Below are 20,902 nucleotides of genomic sequence, written 5' to 3' on the forward strand. Positions count from 1 at the left end.
TGTTGTTATTTTGTATTCTAGACATTCTTGTCAGGTCATGTCGTCGGCCCCGTTAGTTGTTTTTTGGGACTGAAACAAAGATTTCTGCCCACCAAAAATGGAGAGAAGCATTTGAAGGGATGGGTTTGGACAGGGGTGGGCCACTTGCTGCCAATTGGGTATCAATAGAGTTCTGTGTTAGCTTTGAGCTCAGTAGTGGCTAAGTTAGCTAGAACCAGTGTGATAGGTGTTTTGCCTGTGACGAGTAATGTCGGCTTAGTCATTTGTCAAATTCTGTCTGAATTTAAACCAATCATTGGTATAGGAAGCCATCCACCTTCACAGAATAATAAGCCTAGCTAGCCTATCCTGCTAACCAAACCAGCTGTCAGACTAAGACACATTTCCCCTGGGATGGCTGCTACCACTATGTTAGGTAGCAATAAGCTGTGCTTAGCAAAGAGATGTTGAGAAGCAATTTTTTTATTTTACCAGGTAAGTTGACTGAGAACACATTCTCATTTGCAGCAACGACCTGGGGAATAGTTACAGGGGAGAGGAGGGGGATGAATGAGCCAATTGTAAACTGGGGATTATTAGGTGACCGTGATGGTTGAGGGCCAGATTGGGAATTTAGCCAGGACACCGGGGTTAACACCCCTACTCTTACGATAAGTGCCATGGGATCTTTAATGACCTCAGAGAGTCAGGACACACGTCCCATCCGAAAGACGGCACCCTACACAGAGCAGTGTCCCCAATCACTGCCCTGGGGCATTGGGATCTTTGTTTAGACCAGAGGAAAGAGTGCCTCCTACTGGCCTCCAACACCACTTCCAGCACACCTGGTCTCCCATCCAGGGACTGACCAGGACCAACCCTGCTTAGCTTCAGAAGCAAGCCAGCAGTGGTATGCAGGGTGGTATGCTGCTGGCATATGAAGGGAATGCCCAGACACCTAGCTGCCTCTCTATCAACATTCATAGGACTTTTTGAAGTTTTCGTTCAGTCTGAGAAAAACCCATCAACAGTCAATCAAGTGGTAGAGCATTGGCCGCTTCATTGACCTGAATGTCATTGTTTGTTTTGTGACTGGTGTTGGGCAAACACCACTGTGCCACTGTTACTCAAAGCCTGCTCGTGTCAAGTTTTGTTAGCTAAGCGTTCTGTGACAACTGAAGTGTTCTGTGACAACTGCAATGCTATATAATACAAAATGTGATTTGATTAATGACACACTGCCAGGTTGCTTGTATAATCCTGTACTACCAGAAAGCTCAGGCTATTGCCCTGCCAGCCACTATGCAACTGAACGGTCTACCCAACTCAGGAGCTAGCAGCTCTGTTCCAGCAGGTAGTGTTCTGTCAAGCAGTGCAGCCTGGGTCGATCCAATCCCCTGTCTGTAGCTAGCCATTCTTCTACTATCCTGTCTCGAACCACCTTAACCGGGCATCTAGACCTTGAGTGATGCGTTTCATCTCTCTCTATTAAAACTCCTACCGATGTGACCATACTCGCTTCACACGGTATTGTCTATAACCAAGAGCTGCTACTGCTGGCCTATTCTCCCTCTGGCCTCAGGCTGCTTACTGTCTATTGTTTTCTGAAGTGAGGTGTGCGCGTGCGTTTTGGTGTACGTGTGGTTATTTTCTAGGTTGATCATCCTAACGCGCATACGTGAAGAAGCTGCACACGGTACCTCACCCTGGAAGTTTAGCCCTGCTGTCCATTTCATTATTGTTTCACATGAAGCTAGCCTCTAGAGGAGATGAAGTGGGATTTTTCACAACTCTGTTAGATGGCATAAGGGGCCTTATGTTGTTAGAGGGGACACGCAATAAGGAGGAGCATGTTATGATAGTAATGATTTCAGCTTAGGCCCCTGGTACAATAACTTTCCATCTGTTCTGTCCTGATTTATATGTCAATTTTTTTTATTACATTTTGTCAAATTAAATTATATGTATAAGTGTTCGTTCATATGTGTGTGTTTGCATGTTTATAAGTGTGTCCATGTGTTCCAGAGGCAGACAGGTGGCTGGACCTTGGCCGAAGCTGTGCCATCCAGCGAGGGACGCCCTGCGAGTCCGGCTCCAGTCTGGAGAGCCTGTGGGACGTTCAGCCCGAGGAGTGCCAGCGGAGGAGCCTGGTCTGGGGCCACGAGGTTGGCCCTGCCACCGCCATCACCAGCCTCATTCGAGACCTTAACCTGGGCGATGCCAAGCTGGCAGCCACCCAGTCCCTGGCCCTCGCCAACTCCACTTCAGCCTCCACGGCACCCCCTAGCAAGCGCCAGTGCCGCTCACTCTCCTTCTCTGAAGAGTTTGGTGGCTGCCGGTCTTCATGGAGACCTCAGGTGTCGCGAGTGTGGACGGCGGTGGAGAAGAGGAGGTGCCACAGCGGGGGGAGTGTGCATCGCTGCTCTGGAGGAGGTGGTATAGGAGGTGGTGGAGGTTTTTCAGGGGGTCATTTTCCTGCCATGCAGCGGAGCTCCAGTTTCAGCCTGCCCTCGCGGTCCAACAACCCCACAGACGGCGCTCTGGAGCTGCCCTGCTTCACCCAGAGCCTGCCCCTTCACCCCCTGTTCACTGCCTCCCCTACGTCACCCTCCCACCACCACTACCACCACTCCCTCAGGCCCCTCTCCTTGTCCCATGAGCAGATCAGCCTGCCAGAGCACCACAGGGAGGGGGCCAGCTCCCCGGACTTCACCCAAGAGATGGGGAGACGTGCTGGACAGAGAGCAGGGGGGACTGGGGGCCTGTCCCGGAGCAAGTCCCAGCCCTGCGTCCTGAATGATAAAAAGATTGGCATGAAGCGCAGGAGACCAGAGGATGCACAGGAACCACGGCCCTCCCTGGACCTGGCCAAGATGACCCAGGTTAGTAGCCACTGAGACACACACACCCCAATGGTCTGTCAAGAGTGTCTGCCCATACCAAATGACTGAAAGGCAACTGTAGTTCAAGACATATTAGTGGATTATGATTATGTTATGATGACTCAGACATTTCACAGAGCTTTATCCTTATTTACTCATCTCGATTAAGAATAGATCAAGTTTCATCCAAGTCTTAACACAGCTTTAATACCTTTAATAACCTGAGTGCATAAGGTTAGATCAGGCCAAACAAAATGGCTAACAAAGGAATACTTCTGTTCAGAGATGGGGAACGTTCAAGGTTTCTTTCTCTGTGTCTGATCTGGTGGGGGATTAAAACAGGCTGTATTAGGTTTTCTGGGTCAGTGGTTTGTAGCGCAGAGCGTAAGTGTTTTCAAGCCTCCCCTTTGGGAAGTGGCATTAACTAAGGAGCATTTCTTGTGTTCCGTCATGCTTCACACCGCCATGCTCTACCACACTCGGCTCCGGTTATCATTTCATTGACTCTGTTGGGTAAACACACGATGCAAAGGTTGAACCCACACAGTCCACTTCCCTGCCTACATTTTTAGCTGGATCACATTCTGCCTGGCCTGAGGGTGGCTTGTTTGTGCTTGTGTAATGTCAGAGGAAGTCGTGGAACTGCTCTGTGATTACTACTTGATGGCTCCATATAGAATGGATCGATAGCCTACTGGATACAGTCTAATTTTGCACATTGATCAGATGTTGAACGCAGCCAATTAATGTTGAGACAGCACTATATGCAGTCTTCAATGACCCAAGACTTGCCTGGCTCACTTGGCTCTATCCCTCTGACCAATGTGTCTCCCTTGAGAATGAGCTGAGATAGCACAGTTTGGAATTTAAATCCAGCACATATAGGGCTCCTCCAGGACTAGCTCAGTGTAAACACTGATGAAGCTAGCTGATATTACTGTGTGCCTCTCCGCCCTCCTCAACCCTGCTCAGAGGTCCCCTATCCTCTCTAGAGATCTCTAAATCTGTCCTAGAAACATCCACCTCAAACCCCCCGCCCCCCCTTCCTGTTCTCTTCCCCCTCTCGCAAGAAGCGTGTTCCTGCCGTCCACACTTGTAGAGGGTACTAGCCAAGGGATTGAATCAACAAAGATTTTCATAAATCGAGCAGCACTAGCATGTATTCCGTATAGTTCCATGCCACCGCATAGAGAGACGAAACAAAGAGCAATTTTCATTATCTCACCACCAGTTACCTCCATCTCTCTGGGAATCCAACTAGCCTCTCCAAATGACACAGGCTTTTCTTCTGGCTCATCGAGACGACCGAATGGAGGCTATTTTCTTTTTATATCACCTTGTTTTTGGTTTTGGTTGGGATTCCCGACTGCGCTTTAGCATTGTAGAGCACTGATGAATCGTGTGGGTGCGGGTTTGATCAGTAGTCTATAGCCATCACACGTCAAACGCGAAACCAGATTATCACTTACGGTATTTACTCTCTCAGAACACAGATATACTCGTAGGCTACAGAGATCCACACTGACATTCAGGAATACTATGTACACAACACATTGTCATGTCACAGATGCACACACCCAAACTCAGTCACTCTCAGTCAAACTCGTCCTTGTGAGTATAGTAAGGTTTAGGTAAGGAATTGAGTCTGACCCAGTACAATAAACTTCTATTTTACATTTAATTTACATTAGTCATTTAGCACTCTCTCTTATCCAGAGTGATTTACAGTTAGTGCATTCATTCAGTTAGCTAGGGTGGGACAACCACATACCACAGTCAAGTACATTTGCCCTGTAAAGTAGCCCATCGGCAAAGTCAGAGCTAGTAAGCTGGGAGGAGACGCAAAGTGTGTGCTGGTTAAATTACAAAGGGCTTTTTTGGCGGTGCGGAGGGTGGGGTATCTCAAGGATAGCTACTTTCGTAAGTTGATAGTGGTTTATCCAAGAGGTATTTTTCTGGCTTTGCTGCTAATAAGCTGAAAAAAAGACAAGCAGAATACCAAGTCTGTATGCTATAGCGACTGGTGCGAGTTACCAGAAGTCACCTCCATATGACTCTGTATCTGAAAACCCCTAAACAGAAACCAAGTCCGTAATTTAAGCACACTGGATGAACTTGTTAGCTCACTTATTGAAAAAACATGTGGCGTGACGTACACCATAGCAGAATTACAGTCTTCGTTAGTTACACGAAACGAGAGCATGGTAAATGCTGGTATGCTCACTTATAACTGTATAAAAGCTGAGCAGCAAAGCAGAATACGAGTCCCCGGTATTAACAGACAACTGCTCAGAGCTAAGCTTGTTAGCTCACTTATAACTCGTGAGAACCCACAGCAGAAACAGTCTAGTTTTTAGCTTTCGACTTGCAAGGACAGTAGAACTGGTAGCATCCATATAAAACTGTAACGGAATCGACACAGCATTGAAACATCTGAATTAGCTGCACTGCAGATGTACTGTAGCTCCATATAACTGTACTGTATGTATTAAACTATGAATATGGTTGTTATTTTTGTACTGATTTAATTGTGTCGTCATTAGTTACCACCTGCCACAAAGTCATAATTTTGGTTAAACCCTGCCTATTTCCACAATCTCTCTTCTTAAAATCTGATTTTAAACCTAATCTTAACCACACTGCTAACCTTATGCCAAACCTTAAATGAAGGCCCAAAAAGCACATTTTCGTTTTAATTTGTTTTCACTATATAGCCAATTTGGACTTTGTGGCTGTGATACTGTAACGAGTGACAACATTTGTAATGCAGGTTTATGGGTGAGGGGTACGCCAGACCCAGAGAGGTGTTATGGTCTCTGGATGAGGACAGATGAGGAGTGTTAACTGCTGGTTGGTAAAAAGGAAGTGTGAAGCCAGAAATTTTAGGCTGGTTACAAAATGTGTTCTGCCTGACATTAAGAGAGAATGAATGGAAAAGAGGGAATGTTTGGAATAGATTCGATTGTATGGAATTCTGTCCTCTCCAATGGAAGTCGGATTGGTGTGGGAATCATTGAATTGTCTTTTAATTGAGATGTTAATTTGTTATGTCACTCTGTTCATATTTATTGACCTTTTGGTTTGTGTGGGAAGCAACTCAGATTGACTTTAACGAGCATAATTGCATGAGAATGTGATTGCCCAATTCTCTCAGAGGCTGTTTTTACATGTGAAAGTATTCAAAAGGGCAAATCCACCTTCAGGTCACTATGGGTGTGTATGCATATGTCATGACGGTATGACGGTGAACATTAAAAGTGAATGCTTCTTCATGTATGAGAGTTGGGCCTTACCCAGTGAATAACACACACACTCCACTCCACTCTGTGTAGAGAAACTAGGTGTGAGGTGTCAGTACTCGGTCTACCATGGATTGGTTAAATGGATTAAGGTGTTGCTGTTGCATCATGTAGACCTAACAGCGCTCCTATGACCTCTGTCAAGACTACATCTATGGGAACTACAGTGTTTGGCTACAGTGAGAGTAAAAGGTTTGTTATTCAGCAGGTGGAACATGTTGTACATCCATCCCCCTTGTGTTTTGGATCAAATGACTTGTATAAAGATTTTTATAACTAAACCAAGATAGACCACAGCCTGTCGTTTCAGATGGGAACAAATGAGTCATAGTGGGCAGAACAAGCAAGGAGGTGGGCAGAGCCAAGCACGAGCTAGCGAGATCCTATTGGCGCGTTCTAGCATGCATGTGCATATTTCCATTAGAGAATGCCTACTCTGTGAAGTGAGCATGTGCAATAACTCAATTTGCCTTTTCACTCCTTCTAAACAACGCAATTATTATTTTTATTTTTTGCAAAGAGTAAAGTCTACAAAACTTAGTCAACTCTGTTTCTAACATATTTTAGTTTTGGTAACAGAACATTTTATTGAGATCAAATGTTTCATCGATGACAAAATTAGCAAGAATGTCGGCCAAAATCCATATCATTCCATCTTCTCCCACTGCCGGCCACTGGGCTTCCCCTCACTACCATATTTGGTAGTGGAAATGCCAAGCGGATGCTTTACATTTATACATCCGGTGAAATATCTGTCTCATTGTTCTATCTGTGTTTGTATTATGTGTCCAGCGCATGTTGTAGATCAGAGATCATCAACTAGATTCAGGCGTGGGCCTATTTGTTTCTTGAGTGGACGGTCAGGTGGCCAGAACATAATTACAAATCCTTTGTAGACTGCAAATTGATCTTGAGAAGCCCAAGCAGATATAATATTTGACTAAAACATAATAATTTCAAACCTTGCTTACATTTGTATACAATCACAAATACACTACATGACCAAAAGTATGTGGATACCTGCTCGTCGAACATCTCATTCCAAAATCATTAATATGGAGTTGGTCGCCTCCTTTGCTGTCTTAACAGCCACTCTTCTGGGAAGGCTTACCACTAGATGTTGGAACATTGCTGCAGGGATTCACTTCCATTCAGCCACAAGAGCATTCGTGAGGTTGGGCACTGATGTTGGGCGATTAGGCTTTGCTTGCAGTCGGCGTTCCAATTCATCTCAAAGGTGTTTGATGGGGATGAGGTCAGGGCTCTGTGCAGGCCAGTTAAGTTCTTCCACACCTATTTCGACAAACCATTTCTGTATGTAACTCGCTTTGTGCATGGGGGCATTGTCATGCTGAAACAGTAAAGGGCCTTCCCCAAACTGTTGGGGTAGGTAATGGGTTTCCACTGCTCCAGAGTCCAATGGCGACGAGCTTTACACCACTCCAACCGGTGCTTGTCTTTGCGCATGGTGATCTTAGGCTTGTGTGCTGCTGCTCGGCCATGGAAACCCATTTCATGAAGCTCCCGACTAACAGTTTTTGTGCTGATGTTGCTTCCAGAGGCAGTTTGGAACTCGGTAGTGAGTGTTGCAACCAAGAACAGACTATTTTTACGCGCTTCAGCACTCGGCGGTCCCGTTCTGTGAGCTTGTGGCCTACCACTTCGCGGCTGAGCCGTTGTTGCTCCTAGACATTTCCACTTCACAATAGCAGCTCTAGCAGGACAGATAGTTGATAAACTGACTTGTTAAAAAGGTGAGATCCTGTGACGGTGCCACGTTATAAGTCTCTGAGCTCTTCAGTAAGGCCATTCTACTGCCAATGTTTGTCTATGGAGATTGCATGGCTGTATGCTCAATTTGATACACCTTTCAGCAATGGATATGGCTGAAATAGCCGAATCCACTAATTTGAAGGGGTGTCCTGTTTTGTAAACTGTGCATTCGGAAAGTATTCAGACCTTTGACCTTTTCCAAATTTTGTTACATTACAGCCTTATTCTAATTTTATTTATTTTTTAAAATCCTCTAATCTACACACAATCCTTCATAATGACAAAGCAAAATAGTTTACAAATTTTTACATTTCAAATGTATTAAAAATTTTAAAAAACAGATACCTTATTTACATAAGTATTCAGACCCTTTGCTATGAGACTCGAAATTGAGCTCAGGTGCATCCTGTTTCCATTGATCATCCTTGAGATGTTTCTACAACTTGATTGGAGTCCACCTGTGGTAAGTTCAATTGATTGGACATGATTTAGAAAGGCACACACCTATAAGGTCCCACATGTCAGAGCAAAAACCAAGCCATGAGGTCAAAGGAATTGTCCCTTGAGCTCTGAGACAGGATTGTGTCAAGGCATAGATCTGGGGAAGGGTACCAAAACATTTCTGCAGCATTGAACGCAGTGGCCTCCATCATTCTTAAATGGAAGAAGTTTGGAACCACCAAGACTCTTCCTAGAGCTGGCCGCCCAGCCAACCTGAGCAATCGGGGGAGAAGGGCCTTGGTCAGGGAGGTTACCAAGCACTAGAGTTCCTCTGTGGAGATGGGAGAACCTTCAAGAAGGACAACCATCTCTGCAGCACTCCACCAATCAGGCCTTAGAGCTACCAGACTGAAGCCACTCCTCAGTAAAAGGCACATGACATCCCGCTTGGAGTTTGCCAAAAGGCACCTAAAGACTCTCAAACTATGAGAAGCAAGATTCTCTGGTCTGATGAAACCAAGATTGAACTCTTTGGCCTGAATGCCAAGCGTCACTTGACCCCGATCAAACATCTCTGGAGAGACCTGAAAAATGCTGTGCAGCAACGCTTCCCATCCAACCTGACAGAGCTTGAGAGTATCTGCAGAGAAGAATGGGAGAAACTCTCCAAATACAGATGTGCCAAGCTTGTATCGTCGTACCCAAGAAGACTTGATGCTGTAATCGCTGTCAAAGGTGCTTCAACAAAGTACTGAGTAAAGGGTCTAAATACTTATGTAAATGTGATATTTCAGTTTAATTTTTTAGCCAAAATTTCTAATAACCTGTTTTTGCTTTGTCATTATGTGATATTGTGTGTAGATTGAGGTGAAAAAACATTTGAATACATTTTAGAATAATGCTTTAACCTAACAAAATGTGGGAAAAGTCAAGGGGTCTGAATACTTTCCGAAGGCACTGTATATAGTGTATCTCTCTCTATATATATATATATATATATATATATATATATATATTATGCGTGGGAATACTTGGGAACAGATTTCCAAAATTCAAATCACTTTGAGCTGATTTCCTGGTGTTTTTACAGTCTCTTTTATGTCCAACAATAACCAAAATTAATATATGTACCAGTCAAAAGTTTGGACACACCTACTCATTCAAGGGTTTTTCTTTATTTTCATTATTTTCTAAATTGTAGAATAATAGTGAAGACATCAAAACTATGAAAGAACACATATGGAATCATGTAGTAACCAAAAAAGTGTTAAACAAATCAAAGTATTTTTTGTATTTGATATTCTTCAAAGTAGCCACCCTTTGCATTGATGACAGCTTTGCACACTCTTTGCTTTCAGCTTCACCTGGAATTTATTTCCAACTATCTTGAAGGAGTTCCCATATATGCTGAGCACTTGTTGGCTGCTTTTCCTTCACTCTGCGGTCCAATTTATTCCAAACCATCTCAATTGGGTTGAGGTAGGGTGATTGTGGAGGCCAGGTCATCTGATGCAGCACTCCATCACTCTCCTTCTTGGTCAAATAGCCCTTACACAGCCTGGAGGTGTGTTGAAAAACAAATGATAGGAGAAATCTGTCTTGGTGCTTAAAATTGAAAGCATCCTGTCGGGCTGTATCACCGCCTGGTACGGCAACTGCACCGCCCGCAATCGCAGGGCTCTCCAGAGGGTGGTGCGGTCTGCCCAACGTATCACTGGGGGCAGTGACTACCTACCCTCCAGGACACCTACAGCACCTGATATTAGGTTGTGTGTATTGTTGTGAATTGTTAGATATTACTGCACTGTTGGAGCTACACCCGCAATAACATCCGCTAAACATTTGTATGTGACAAATACAGTTTGATTTGATGAGAGCCAGTTTCATCATAGCGCTTGATGGTTTTTACGACTGCACTTCAAGAAACTTTCAAAGTTCTTGAAATGTTCCGGATTGACCAACCTTCATGTCTTAAAGTAATGATGGACTGTCGTTTCTCTTTGGTTATTTGAGCTTTTCTTGCCATAATATGGACTTTGGTCTTTTACCAAATAGGGCTATCTTCTGTATGCCCAGCCTACCTTGTCACAACACAACTGATTGGCTCAAACGCATTAAGAAGGAAAGAAATTCGACAAATGAACTTTTAACAAGGCACGCCGTTAATTGAAATGCATTCCAGGTGACTACCTCATGAAGCTGGTTGAAAGAATGCCAAGAGTGTGCAAAGCTGCCATTAAGGCAAAGGGTGGCTACTTTGAAGAATCTCAAATATAAAATATATTTTGATTTGTTTAACACTATTTTGTTTACTACATGATTCCATATGTATTATTTCATAGTTTTGATGTCTTCACTATTATTCTACAATGTAGAAAATAGTAAAAGTAAAGAAAAACCCTTGAATGAGTAGGTGTGTCCAAACTTTTGACTGGTAGTGTGTGTGTGTGTGTGTATATGTGTATATCCCTCAGCCATACTGATGCAATGGGGTGTGAATTGTGTGGATGCGTGTTGTGCTAATGGGCTAAGGCCCAGCCACCATGGGGAATTTGTGTGTGTCTGAGAGAACTTGCAGGGTAGAGAGGGGGGGGGGGTATTTATTTCTCCCTAAATCTCCCCTGCTGGCGGAGGGCTGGCAGAGGAGTCTTGTGGCCTATTAATATCTCCTCATTGGCCTGAGTTCAGGCTCATAAAATGAAGGGGGGCGCTCTCTATCCCTTCTCTCCTCCCCTCCATTTCTGGAATGATAGGCATGGTGAGCATAGCTGAGCTGCAGTCCTTGCCGGGTTGTGGGAACACCTAAGTGGGTGGGGTGTGGTGGCGGGGCGTGGCGTGGGGCCCTGCTGTGACAGCAAACTATACACACATGCACACACAGGTAGATCTGCTAAACTAGTCATAGTCTGTCTATCTCTGTCTGTCTGTCTGTCTGTCTGCCAGTTATGGGTTAAGCTCTACTTCCCTCCCTTCCTTTCCTGTCCCTCCATGTGCTGTCCTGTCCCTCCCTGTTCTGTCCCTCCGTGTGCTGTCCTGTCCCTCCCTGTTCTGTCCCTCCGTGTGCTGTCCTGTCCCTCCCTGTCATGACCCTCCCTATCCTGTCCTGTCATGACCCTCCCTATCCTGTCCTGTCCTGCCCCTCCCTGTCATGTCCCTCCCTGTGCTGTCCTGTCCCTCCCTGTCCTCTCCCTCCCTGTCCTCTCCCTCCATCTGCTGTCCTGTCTCTCCCTGTTATGTCCCTCCCTATCCTGTGCTGTCCTCTCCCTCCATGTCCTGTCCCTCCCTGTCCTGTCCCTCCCTGTCCTGTCCCTCCCTGTCCTGTCCCTCCCTGTCTTGTCCCTCCTTGTCCTGTCCTTTCCTGTTCTTTTTCCGCCTGTGTGTGTTTGCTTCAGGAGGTCTCTCTCTCTCCACCCCATAACACACTGTCTCTCTGGGGGCAGCTTATTGTACCAGTACCATGCTTTTTATATGGAGCTAGGAAATACGCTCTGATGAAGAGCTGTATGAGTAGCACTGTTTTGCCAGCTTGTTAGTAGGGTGTTGTTTTGACTGTTTGTTCACAGCCCCATTATCCAGGGGGATATTTCCTTAACCTCTTAGCCCTGTATGTGTGTGTGTTTGTGTGTTCCCACACTAGCAGCTGTCCACACTATCCAGCTAGAACAAAATGCTATGCGCCTTCTAGGACTGGAGGGGCTTACAGGACTGTGTGTGTACTGTGTGTGTATATGGGGGTTACTCAAGGGAGGTGCTCTAGAAGAACAAAAAGCTGAGTAAACTTCAGAGTATTAAAGCTCCTTACCCCAAATCCTGGTTGTAGCCCAGGAGGATTTAATGGGAAGCATATTGCAGAGAATACCCTCCTCCTGCCGTCCACTTCCCCCCCCCCCCCCCCCCCCCCTTCTCTCTCCCTCTCTCCTCAGTGGGCTATAGGAGGGGTTACTACAGGGGTTGAAGAAAGAGGGTGAGGCCCTCAACAACAAAAAAGTGTGACAAAAATGCCCAACGATGCCATTAAATACTGTTAAATGTCAGCACATGGTGTTTACATACATGGCCTTTGCTGGTCTGTATTTTCTTTTTGAGGTAACTGGAGCGAAGCATTGGCCTCCAGTGTTCACCTGACATACAGTATTATAATATATTGTAGGTGTACCAGAGTATGTCTGAATGTTAGCCCTGCTCATGTTTTAGCCACAGAATGTAAAGCTGACGTCCAAAGATAGTAAACATTAAAGTTATATAAACGTATCACTTTATATTTATTGAAATGCCTTTTGCTTCTATTTTCTTTCTCTCATAACAAGCACATTTTGGAAAAACCTTTGGTAAAAGTCTCTACCAGTTCATTGTAACCGGAAGAAGTGAATGAGGGATTTGAGGAACCGTATGCTTTAGGAACACATCTCTATTCACCTCTAACATCTGCTACTGGGAGAGAGGGACGCTTAACCCTTTCACGGCTGGAATATCTCTGGTCTGCCTCTATTGGAAGGCGGAGGGAAAGTCATTTAATGAGGGGACACGTTTTTTAGAGAAGCAAACATTACACAATAAGGCATCAATACCACATTCAGTACGTATACTGACACAGATGGAAAAAGATGGCTATGAACCGTCCTTAAATGCCTAGAGTAGCCTACACCAGTCTGAATATAGATGTGTTATGTTGATGATACAGGTTCACATATGGGTGTAGACATAGGGGTATCTTGCATTGGCAGTTGGCACACAAAGAAGTGAAACTCAGTCAGCCCTGTGTTGGGCCACATGGGATGTGCTAATCAAGGTTATGGACAGGCGTTAACAACCGAACACGTGCACACAGCCATACGCACAGCTCTTCACATAACACATGTTCAAACTCTCTCTCTCACGCTCATTAGTAAACACACAGTCTCTCGCTCTTGAGCACACATGTCGTTGTAACACAAATAGCCTGCTTTGCATACCTTTCCTGCGCACAGTGTGTTTGGCGTACACACATGTCTGGTTTCTGAAAGGAGAGATCACACCCTGAGTAAACAGAGAGCTGCTCCAGAGTCGTTTTTTCTCTCCTGAGGGCTTGTGACATCCATTTACTAGGAACACACAAACTCTCGCTCTCTCTCGCAATAGCAATAACCGTACCTAACCCCCTTTGTCCAACACACGATTATTCATAAGGGTCAACTAGATGATGGGTGTATGAGTTGGCCAGTGCAGTTCAGGGGGTTTACCAAGCTAGGTCAAGCCAAACAATTGGAGGAATCGTATATAGAACATTGTAAGTCTTCAGGAAAGTTTGTCCCTTTTTGTCTGTTGTGTGTTTTAGTTGTTCATCCCCTCAGTGCGGCAGGACAGGGAGACCCATGGGGTTGGGAGGAAGAGGATACCTTTGTGGTTTGCAGCTGATTGCGCCATGTCATCATTCCACTGTGTTTCCTCTGACTGAGTGACTTACCAGAACATTAACAAAACTAGCTCCCTAGTGGGAGGGTGAGCTCAGCTCCACCGGTGAAGCAGGAGTCACACACCCATAGGCCATAAAGGTCAAGCTCTCAGGTTTCTCTCAACAACTGTGTTCCAGATGACTTAATGACATTTCTGAAGTGTGACATGCATAGGTTTTGTGACCTGAATCAAGATTGAACAGTGAGACGACGATACTATAAATATTTGATGTGTTGTTATAAAGTTATACTAATCAATGTCTCCCTTTCCCTCGCATCTCTTCTCTCAAACAGAAACTCCAGACGTTCCACAGCTTGAGCTGTCCTGGGTTCTCTGGTCTGGACAGCTGTCGCTCATACATGCCCCCGCCCTCCGCCAGGAGCTTGAGCCAATCGGAATCTGACTTCGCCTGTGCGTCTGACCTATGTGCTGAGACTCAACAGGAAGTGGACGAGGAGGAGGATGACTCTTCTTATAAGGAGCTGGACAGTGACTCAGCGTGTAGCCTGGACTCCAGGCCCGGGTCACCATGCAGGGGAGTGGGGGAGAGAATGGGGCAGGGACACACCCCCTGGAAGGGTGAGTATGGGAAAGAGAAGGACATCTACCAGCTGGGGGGTGAGCTGGACATCGACCAGATCGAGAGGAACTGAATGCAACCTGAAGCTTATGGATAAAGGATTGTCATAACCTTTTATGATGGCTGAGGAATGCTTCCGAATGTTTGCCCGGAGAATTTGGAATTTCATGACCACGAGAAGGATGCCTTACGTATGATAGGTGGATATTGAGCGGGTTGAAATGACCTCAGAGAGAGGAACCTAGCGATTTTAGACGGTGGTTTTTGGAACATTATAAGGATGTTTGTAAATGCAGTGGGGGGGATATTGTATTGTGTGTAATGTCAACGAAGGACAAAGCACGTGTAAGTGTCAGTAGAAGGTGCTGCATGTTGAATTGGCAGATGGCTTCTTTGGTTGAACTTTGAGATCCTGCGGGACAAACAGTTGTTTGGCACTGTCTCGTTGTCTTTCTGAATCTAAAGGCAGTGGCTTTCGCTTGGCGACGTGCAGCCTAACTCAGGAGTGGGAAAGTGAGGGATAGTCTTTCACACCTCCAAAAAGCCCTCTCTCCTCTTAGCCTGAGTACCTCCCTATACACCTGGACTGAACTAACCGTATGTTTTAAGCATTAGCAGAAGGAATATGCTACAACTTCTGCTTTTCTCTACCAGACTGGGGGGACATGATGGACCGGGAGAGAGGGATGAAATAGAAGAGGAGAGAAACAGTATTTTTTTCTCATATAGACATCACCTTGACACTTTTCTTCAACTATACCTGCAGGAAGGACATTCCCTGTTGAATTCCAAGTTAGCCTCTATACCCTAGCCCCTATACTCTAGGCACTCCTGTAGATATGAAAGGAAGACAGTACCAGTATTATGGTCATTTCTTCACCTTCCCTTCTAACAGGTGGTGTGGAGTTTTCACAATATTGCTTACCTATCCAAGGGTTTCAGATTGCCTAGGGGATAGGGGTCAATTTGGAATTCCGTCATTTGGAATTGCGAAAGTGTTCACACACCATCGCTGAATGTAAATAAGCTTTTAAATGGGTTTGGAAATAACAGGCAATTTGGTCGGTCAGATACATGTGTTGTCTTTACACCTCAGAATACCCTGCTCGAAACAAACCTTTATGACGTTTTGTAGATTCTAATATGCAAAATGTATATTTGAATAAACACTGAATTTTAAGTTTTCAGTTCTAATATCAATGTATATTTTTCTAAATGTATTTTTTATGATCTGTTTGTGAAGGATCTGAATTAAGAGGCTTTTCTTTAACAGGATAGACATGAAATAAAAACACAAACTGCCTCTGCTGTGGTCATGTTTCATTATTATCAGGGAAGGGTGCCATTATACATGGTACAGCTTGACATTCAGTCTTCATGTCATAAACACGACATGGTGTGTGTTTACATACAGTAGATATGCTTCTGATCTGATGTCCTCTAATTGTTTATAAAGTCATTTAACCGCCATTGACTTTGGCACTTGATGCCACGCAAGCTGTTTATACCCTGTGATGGATAGGGTCAGATAGGTAAACATCCGTGTGCTATATGATACCGTTACACAGCCCACCGGCACTAAAGAAAATGGCAGAAAGTCTAGAATACCCTTGCAACGCCACATACCTTGAACTGAGGCAAGAGGAAGTGATGTCACAGCCACAGGAATGCTTCTTCTCTCCTCAGTTCAGTAGGAAGGCAGACAGACACGTCATCAAGGCGGTGCTGTTTTGCCTGGAGATATCCTGTCATATTTCTCTGTCCAAGTCTGAGGGGGCTAAAAGCACCTGCTGTCACATTGAAGAAAATACGATATAAAACTAGTTGATAGAGTTACACATCTTCACTGTATGTTCTTCTGCCCTCAGGGTGCATTATTCAAATAAAGTATTAGTGGAGTGTAGTTTTCCAGCACAACAGGATGTTGCAACCAGCTGAATGCTCTTTCCTTTCACCATGGCCTTTCCTTTCACCATGGCCTTTCCTTTGACCGTGGCCTTGAAGTAAAACAAACTCTAACCCCAACGGTGGGGTGTTACCTTACCACACACACAGCCAAAGGCCTTAGAATGAATGCTGACTGTGCGCTCAGGGAGAAGTTCTAAACTGGTCTGAAAATATTTGGATTGCCTTTCTCGCTTGCGTGAAGGGATAGGATGTAGAGTACTCCCAATGACTCCCTCTCCTCAGAGCTGTTGTTACAGCTGCCCACACAGTGCCAGAGTGGGAGTACCGGGTCGATCGAAATGTGGATGGATTCAGAGTGGTTTGAGGTGGGGAAGAAAGATGAAAAGGAGGCGAGGCTGTTGAAATCAACAACCTCCTGTTCACAGGCCACTTCTCTCCGAAACAATAAGCCTGGAAACACAGAATCACGTTGCCACGGACAACACATCAGTCGCTCAGTCAGACCTAAAGGTCACTGACCTCCTTCCACACACATATGCACACTTCCTGTCAGACAGGAAGTAGCAGGCTGAGAGGAATAGAGATTTAGAGTCTGAGGTAATGCAAACACCCACTCACACCACTGGCCCAGGCCTATAAATAGGAGGCACTATGTAGTAGAGGGAAAAGGCCATGTTACTTAAAGTCACAAACCAGGGCTGTATAGCCTCAATTACACGTGCAAACACTGATGTTTTAGGGGAAAGCAGAGATTTTAGTTTGTTAGCAGAAAAGAACTGTCAGCAGAATAGGCTTTCGTTCTCAGAACTACTGAGGAGTAGAGCATGGTGCATTTATTAGTCTTGTAAAGGTTCATTTCGAGACGGATTCAAAGACCACTGCAATAAGAACGTTAAGGAAAATACATCTGGTCTTCCATGTTCAAAAGGGTCTAGCTATATGGCCTTGTTCCGAAAGGCCGACCTACCTTATAACTACCTCATACTGCGTCACGACCAGAGCTTTAAGTTCACTGAATGTTCTGTATTTGTCTCGCTCATTAGGTCATATTAGTCTCCACTTCGTGCTGGGTGAGCAGACAGTATCTGTGGTTGACATGTGGCCAGTGTCACATGTCACTGATTGACTACCTCTCTACTCAAAGGTCAATGAGATCTGGCACCAATGCCCTACAGTCTGTCGCCATGGTTTCTGCTAAGCCTAGACCTTTCTATACATCCTGTTTCCTTCCTCATAAGGCCAAGGTTTTATTTTTATACAGTTAATGTAACGTTCGTCGTATGGAGGAAGAGAGGAGGACCAAGGCGCAGCGTGAAAAGTATCCATTTTAATCGAATACGTTAAACAAACAAACAAAATAACGAGAAACGAGAAAAACACGAAACGAAACAGTTCTGTCTGGTGCAGACACAAAGACTGAAAATAACCACCCACAAACCCCAACAGAAAACAGGCTACCTAAATATGGTTCCCAATCAGAGACAATGACTAACACCTGCCTCTGATTGAGAACCATATCAGGCCAAACACAGAAACGGGAAAACTAGACACACAACATAGAATGCCCACTCAGCTCACGTCCTGACCAACACTAAAACAAAGAAAACACAAAAGAACTATGGTCAGAACGTGACAGTTAAGTTACACAGACCATTTCAATTTCACTTCAAGGTGTTTGTAATTGCAGTTGTAGTATCCACACCGCATGCAAGCGATTCATATTCTAAGCCCGTGATTGTCTTTGCTTAAGCGCACCCTCAGAAGGTTCGCAACAACCGAATGCACCCGGCTGTTTAGGGGAAACGGAAAGAGAGCCTGTGACGCGACTTCCACTTTTGCACGTTAACAAGGCAACACTCCATCTTAACTCCTCCACATTTACTGAATTGGTTGAACAGTGCAGAAGAGAACCCCCCAGAAAGAAACCCAGCGCAGGCATTTATGTTACACCTGCTACGTTAGGTTAGCTTAACAACCTTGACATAGAATGTGGCATTCAAACACGGCAACTACCTCTTAGTGGTTCAGGTAATCCTTAAAGATTGTAATTATTGTACATATGTGCTTAATTGCAGCATCTTTAGTACACAACATTGTTTTATATTTATCATTGCCAAATTCACTTCCTTGAATCTCACGAGAGAGAGACGGAGAAACACAGAGCGAAAGGATTGGTTAAAGACGGTTAAACAGTGCCTTTTATTAACAATATAATCAGCTTCAACATTTAATTCAGACAGCTTTTACCAATACTGTACCTATAAATGGTTGTAAGCTTATATGAAGGGCATGGAGCCATGGTGAGATATTTATGTCTGCTTCTTTTTTTCAAGATCACAACATATTGAATGCAAGTGTTGCTGAAAACTGTTGCAGGAAGCCAACTTCAATGAAGGCTTTAAGATTTTAACAACAATAAGGAATGCCTTAGTTATCTGTCTATTCAATAGCCATCTGCTGCCAGAATTTACTGCATTCCAAGCATCAATTGTTAGGCGTATAGCCTAACTACAAAAACTCACAACTGTGAGTGACTCTATAACTAGAGGACTCCTGATCTCCAGGAGTGATAAGTATAATTGTTATCTTCATCTGTTGTCTTTTTTCTAGCTAGGGCCATCTACTTCAAGTGCTGCCTGTCTTCCCATTAGTCTACTTGGTGTGTGAACTGACTTGCAGATGTTTGTTAACACATCAACCAGGATTAAAGGGAAGGGCAATTTGTGACTTGTTTTGGTTATCAGTGGCTGTACTGGAGGGGGGGTGGTTTCTCCTCTCCTAGGCAATCAGCAATTAGTACAGTTTGGTGTGCTCTTCACCTCTGCTAGGCAAATAGCAATTAGTGTTAGTACTTCAGTCTTCCCTGGTTTCTCAACGGCAGCTGTAAGTGGCGGTCATGTCAGTGGCGGTCTCGTCGGCAAAACTAAGACCGTTGCCGAAACAAGACGGTTCTGCCGAGTTGTTCTGCCAAGTTCTTCGAGGAAGACTCCAGACCACTCTCTCACTTCAGTATCTTACCTAGTTAATTTCTGATGATCTCATTTGTTCTTTTGTAGCTTTGGGAACTATGTGTGTCTTCTATATCTGTTTGCTTCTCTCCCTGTAGGCTTTACAGACTCTCCCCACCTCTTGCCTGCAACCCTTCTAATTTAGTGTACCCTGTGCGCACAACCCATGTGGAATTCTGGATCTCTGGCAGCGTTTGGAACTGCTGATCTGCGGTCAAGAACGCAGAGTTCATCTCAGCCTATGCTGCCCTTCAGTCCCTTGACTTTTTGGCCCTGATGGAGACATGGATCACCCCAGAGAACACTGCTACTCCAACTGCTCTCTCTTCACCCGACTACGTTTTCTCTCGTAGTCCAAGAGCATCTGTTCGTTGTGATGATGGTACAGGTCTACTAATTTCTCCTAACTGGAAATGTCCTATTTTCTCCCTCTCTCACCTGTCCATCTCCTCATTTCAATTCCATGCTGTCACTTGTCCACTCAAGCTTAACATTGTTGTCATCTATCGCCCACCAGGTGCCCTTGGATAATTCCTCAATGAGCTTTACACCCTGATAAACAAATTATCTGACGATTGCTCACTGCTCTTCGTACTTTCTGACTTCAACCTCCCGACGTCTGCCTTCTATTAATTCCTTTCCAACTATCCTGTTCCCCTCCTTGCGTCTTTTTATTTTTAATTTTTTTTAATTTACCCCCTTTTCTCCCCAATTTCGTGGTATCCAATTGTTAGTAATTACTATCTTGTCTCATCGCTACAACTCCCGTACAGGCTCGGGAGAGACGAAGGTCGAAAGCCATGCGTCCTCCGAAACACAACCCAACCAAGCCGCACTGCTTCTTAACACAGCGCGCCTCCAACCCGGATGCCAGCCGCACCAATGTGTCRGAGGAAACACCGTGCACCTGGCTCCCTTGGCTAGCGCGCACTGCGCCCGGCCCGCCACGGGAGTCGCTGGTGCGCGATGAGACAAGGATATCCCTACCGGCCAAACCCTCCCTAACCCGGACGACGCTAGGCCAATTGTGTGTCGCCCCACGGACCTCCCGGTCGCGGCCGGCTGCGACAGAGCCTGGGCGCGAACCCAGAGTCCCTGGTGGCGCAGCTAGCGCTGCGATGCAGTGCCCTAGACCACTGCGCCACCCGGGAGGCCCCCCTCCTTGCATCTTTTGACCTCATCTTTTCCCAATCCCCTCCAATTCACAAGGCAGACAATACGCTTGACCTCACCTTTACAAGAGGCTGTTCACCTATTAATCTCACAGCAACTCCCCTCCAGGTCTCTGATTACCACTTTGTTTCCTTTTCTGTCTCCCTCCTTTTCTTCGCTCTCCCTCCATTACTCTCTCCTCTTCTATCCTCTCATCTCTCTATTCTGCTAAATCCTTCTTCCTCTTTGACCCTACTCAAATCCAAAAATTTGTCACATGCGCCAAATACAACAAGTGTAGACTTTACCGTGAAATGCTTACTTACAAGCCCTTAACCAACAGTGCAGTTCAAGAAGAGTTGAGAAAATAATTACCAAGTAGACTAAAATAAAAAGTGACACAATAAGAATAATGAGGCTATATACAGGGGGCACTGGTACTGAGTC

The 20,902-nt window shown here is 45.1% G+C and overlaps 1 protein-coding gene and 1 pseudogene across 6 annotated transcripts in view; both read left to right on the plus strand.

Annotated features, from left to right (window-relative positions):
* The window catches only part of LOC111951848 (protein FAM53B-like), a 42,323-nt gene extending 26,633 nt beyond the window's left edge, over positions 1-15,690 (plus strand). For all 6 annotated transcript variants that reach the window (XM_070434967.1, XM_023970102.2, XM_023970101.2 and 3 more), the window contains 2 exons: positions 2,005-2,861; positions 14,101-15,690. In XM_070434967.1, the coding sequence (XP_070291068.1) occupies positions 2,005-2,861; positions 14,101-14,460 (1,217 nt within the window). In that variant the 3' untranslated portion in view covers positions 14,461-15,690. The remainder of the gene's footprint in view (positions 1-2,004; positions 2,862-14,100) is intronic.
* A 943-nt stretch (positions 15,691-16,633) lies between these two features.
* LOC139022969 (uncharacterized) lies at positions 16,634-19,936 on the plus strand (annotated as a pseudogene).
* Positions 19,937-20,902: the final 966 nt, after the last annotated feature.

This window comes from Salvelinus sp. IW2-2015, linkage group LG25, assembly GCF_002910315.2.
Source record: "Salvelinus sp. IW2-2015 linkage group LG25, ASM291031v2, whole genome shotgun sequence".
In the NCBI taxonomy this organism is placed as follows: Eukaryota; Metazoa; Chordata; class Actinopteri; order Salmoniformes; family Salmonidae; genus Salvelinus; species Salvelinus sp. IW2-2015.